Below are 4,347 nucleotides of genomic sequence, written 5' to 3' on the forward strand. Positions count from 1 at the left end.
AGAGGCTATACTGTATACATGTACAATACATTAAGTGCATGTACAGTTAGGTCTTACATGTTAGTATGAGTGCTTTATCTGGTCTTATGGTCAGCCATGGTTTAGATATCCTGTCCTGTTTGTCAGGGGTTGGTTTGAACCCCAGCTACCCTGGACGGTGACCAATGTTACGAACTTTAAGTACCTGTGTCTGCTCTACCATGAACTTAACCTTCTCAAACTTAAACTAAAGGAGAGAGAGTGGAGTATTCTAATTAATGCACATCTATTAATTAATTTAGTGAGCGATAATTATGCTCAATACAACAGATTAATACGACAATACACATTAACATTAATATTTCCGAAAAAATTGGTCGTACAAAAGTTATTTATTAATTAACTTAAAATCAAGCAATCTGATTGGTCAATTATAACTAGGCATGGTAGATTTATTAATATTATTATTATTATTATTAATTTACTTCGTAAGAGTTCAGTTCCACTTGTGGTAGTGTCTCGTTGTACTGTTTGTCCAGTTTAAAGGAAATCTCATCAATGGTCTGCTTCTCTCTGTCAGGAACAACTACTTTCACCTAATGAGGGGAGGAGGAGGAGGTGATAAATACAACAATTAATAAAACATGTACATGTACTATTAATTGTATGTTGTATATTGATAACAGAGTATAAAGGGATTGGAAACTGCGTGGGCGGCCTGTATAAACCAATGGAGGGCAAAGTTATCACTTCCCACATCCTAGTTTCTCCTTAGCAACGGGAGAGGTCCACTTTTCTCTGTTCATAACTTAGTGCCAGTAGTTGCAAAAAATCAACAAAAATATGCATAAAATATGCATACATGTACATGTTAGTATGACCTGTGTTTTATCACGATTATCAATCATCCAACAACACATGTCCTCAAAGTTGTGATTAAATGTAGCTTTAACGTACACCTCATTCCCATTAATTAACAACTTCAGGTATGGCCACTGTAAGGAAGAACAGACAACCAGACAATGTGGCTATGGACCTCTAGTGTGGTTCCACTATCACCACGAGGCTTTGTGGTTAATGATTCAATGATCATAAATTAATATAACTACTATAGAACATGTGAACAATGTTTTTCCTTATTGAAAACTTCACAACATGATAGGCTACATGAGCATAGTATGAAAAATATTTAACCCTAACTGTTCAAGTATTAAGTATACAGTAAGCGCTTCATGCATGCATGATATCAAAGTTAATTGGGCACTGATCTCTACTGTACATGTTGCTAAATTCATACTAAGTGGTACATTCTTTAACTTGAAAATATTAGTTTCCATGTACTATTGTACCATAGCCGGTTTATTATGGCAAATGGCTATCAAAATGCCAAATTCGCCACATTTATTACCCACCTTACGGTATGTAGAGTACTTGTACATGTACCTGGAGTTCAAAGGTGGCACTGACTGGTTTATGGTCACTGATGATCATCTCCGGGTGAGAGAGGTAGGAGAGGTTCTTAATGTAACTCATATCATCACAATAATAGAGAATCTTGTCACACTAGGCAGGGGCTCTGTTCTTCTCTGAGAAGTCCCAACTATTAGTGGATGGGTCAAACTTGTACGTTGGTTTGAAATCAATGGGAGGTTCTTTAAAGTGAGTGAATGCCTCTCCTCTCCTCTGCTGCTGCTGGAGCTGATTGTGCTGGAGCAACTTATTGAACTGGTAGAGATCAGCCAGTGCCTTTATGATCTCAGTACTGAAATCAACTGAAGTCTGATGGATACGATAATTAAGCTCACCCATCCATATGATGAAACTAATTAATAATAATAATAATAATAATATTAATTGTGGAGGCATGGCTTACTTATGATCCATTATTCTATAAGAAAGTTCCGAGTCTTTAAAGAAACTGATTTTATCATAAATATCGTGATAATTCTAAAAATAAATAAAATAGTAAATAATTAAATAAATACATGTACATGTACACAGTACTCACCTGGTTCCTTTTCTCTACCTCATCAATGTGTGCCACCAGGTGAGTATTAACAATACACACTGAAGAATGGTATATGTTGAATCTGATAGCCACACCTCCTTTATTACCCTGTAAACCACACCCAACAATTAATAAATGTATAAATTATGAATAACATGTACATGCACTTAAGTTGTGTAGAAGTTTGCTAGATCCTTGACAAATTTTTAAAGTTGAAATCAGACAAAAGTCCATGTACACATGGTCTTGGGCCAAAATTCTCCAAAAATGAAAAGTAAAGAATTACATTTTCTGATGCATATACATGTTCTTATGTTGCATAGAAAGTTTAAGCTGATTTTGATCAATTTTGAATTTTTTTACAAATTTTTAAAGTTGCTCAAAAGTAAGATTAGATCTACATACTGTTTAATGGATGGAATGGGAGCATGTACTGTATGTGTGAATGTATCATTAACTCACAAAGTGTCCTCCTACTAGTCCACAAGGTACATAGTTACAGTCCACACTGGACACATGAGGGACCAGCTCCTCCTTCACATACACTAACAATAGTATACTTACCAACCTCACCACTGATATCTGGAGGAGGGGAAGAGGGAGGGAGAATGGGAGTGAGAATTGTACATGTACGACAACTATACATGTACATGTATACATGATCGAAACATGCATAATGTATAATGTACATGTACATTCATCTGAATTTCAATTCGACCAATCATTATGGCTTATAATGTAAGAATATGTTACTGTATACTACTGTATAGTGGAGGCTATTCTTTTACTTTCTTGAATTTCCCGGCCATTTAGAGATGACTCCACCAGATCAATCCAGGGCTCTTCTCAACTGGTTTCATTCCTTAGCAATGCCTCAGGACTGAGATCCAACTCTTGAAAACTATTAATAAATAAATAAACAAATAAATTAATAAATTAATAAATACAGTAAATAATGATGAGATTGTACGTTTACCCAATAGCGAATATGTCCGGTATTGTTTCCTGATACACGAGCCACTTGTCCACTCTCTGTATAGGATACTGACCATTGACATTCCAAGTACCACAAAATAAACTAAAAATAATAATAATAATATAATTATATTATAATTGAACAACTGGAATTAAATTCAATACATAGCCGGTAATATTAATCAATGTATTTTCAAAGTTGCTACAAAATGGAAAAATCCATGGGATATAATAGCCTTGGGTATTTTTCAAAAATTGCCTTATTTTTTTAAAATGACCGTAACTTGTTGGAATCTGCTCAAACTTTCTACACAGCACAAGGACATCAATATGTATCAGAAAATGTAATAAAAATTTTGAGTGATTTTGAAGCCATTTTTTGGAAAAATTCATGGGCTATAGCATTGGATATTTTTTCAAATTTTGCCATTTTCTTAAAATGGCTGTAACTTGAAAAATTTAAGTTGGAATTAGCTCAAACTTTTCTACACAGCATAAGGACATCAATATGTATCAGAAAATGCAACAAAAATTTTGAGTGATTTTGGAGCCATTTTTTGGAAAAATCCATGGGCTATAGCCTTGGGTATTTTTCCAAATTTTGCCATTTTTTTAAAATGGCCATAACTTAAACAACATTTATACCTAGAGAGAACGACACGAAACAGCTAATTAATAATCAATTAAAATAAAAATACAGTTATTGCTAAGTCAATGTTTACATAATTTATGACCTTTGTAGCAGAAAATTGACTTTAAAAAAAACAATATTATTTAATGAATCGTCAGTTTCACTTAAAATGAGTCATAAGGTTAATAAATTGTTGTATAGTGTTATTATGCCATCACCAAAAATCATCAAATTGTCTGTTTCAGTACCCAGAGAATGAAAACATAATTAATTGAAATAAACATACTTTAAATGAAATAATTAATAATAAATGCAGTAAATGAGATAACGAATGATCGATCATACATGTATGATAATTTAAAACATTAGCAGGAAAAACTTTGAGTGGTGGGATATAACAACATCAAGGTCAAAGTTATGTACATGCAGAATGCATGCATGTACACATGTACCGTACATACCGGTAATTATTTTAGGAGAATAACTAACATGTACATCATGTACTGTAGATGCTTGTACAATGCTCAACATACTATGATGATGAACATTTGACATCTGACAAAATATTGCCAGATGTGAGAAGACACCACAGAGGGTGTGACAATCAAGGAACCTTACAAGAGCTTCACATGAATGAAATGCATTAGTGGGTGATCATGAGTATTCAAGAGCTATACATGTGAAATAACTTAAAGGTCAAAGCAGAAATGTGCAGCAATATTAATAATTTTATTTTTAGGTGCATTAAAAGTAT

General features: G+C 33.6%; 1 protein-coding gene across 1 annotated transcript in view; it reads right to left on the bottom strand.

Annotated features, from left to right (window-relative positions):
- The window catches only part of LOC100633482 (type II inositol 1,4,5-trisphosphate 5-phosphatase-like), a 5,324-nt gene extending 2,263 nt beyond the window's left edge, over positions 1–3,061 (bottom strand). Inside the window, 8 exon segments of the mRNA XM_020003494.1 lie at positions 147–226; positions 465–575; positions 1,423–1,801; positions 1,853–1,926; positions 1,988–2,095; positions 2,450–2,569; positions 2,776–2,888; positions 2,964–3,061. Coding sequence (XP_019859053.1) covers positions 147–226; positions 465–575; positions 1,423–1,801; positions 1,853–1,926; positions 1,988–2,095; positions 2,450–2,569; positions 2,776–2,796 — 893 coding nt within the window. The 5' untranslated portion in view covers positions 2,797–2,888; positions 2,964–3,061.
- Between the last annotated feature and the right edge of the window lie 1,286 nt (positions 3,062–4,347).

This window comes from Amphimedon queenslandica, unplaced genomic scaffold (genome assembly GCF_000090795.2).
Source record: "Amphimedon queenslandica unplaced genomic scaffold, v1.1 AMPQUscaffold_12637, whole genome shotgun sequence".
Taxonomy (NCBI): Eukaryota; Metazoa; Porifera; class Demospongiae; order Haplosclerida; family Niphatidae; genus Amphimedon; species Amphimedon queenslandica.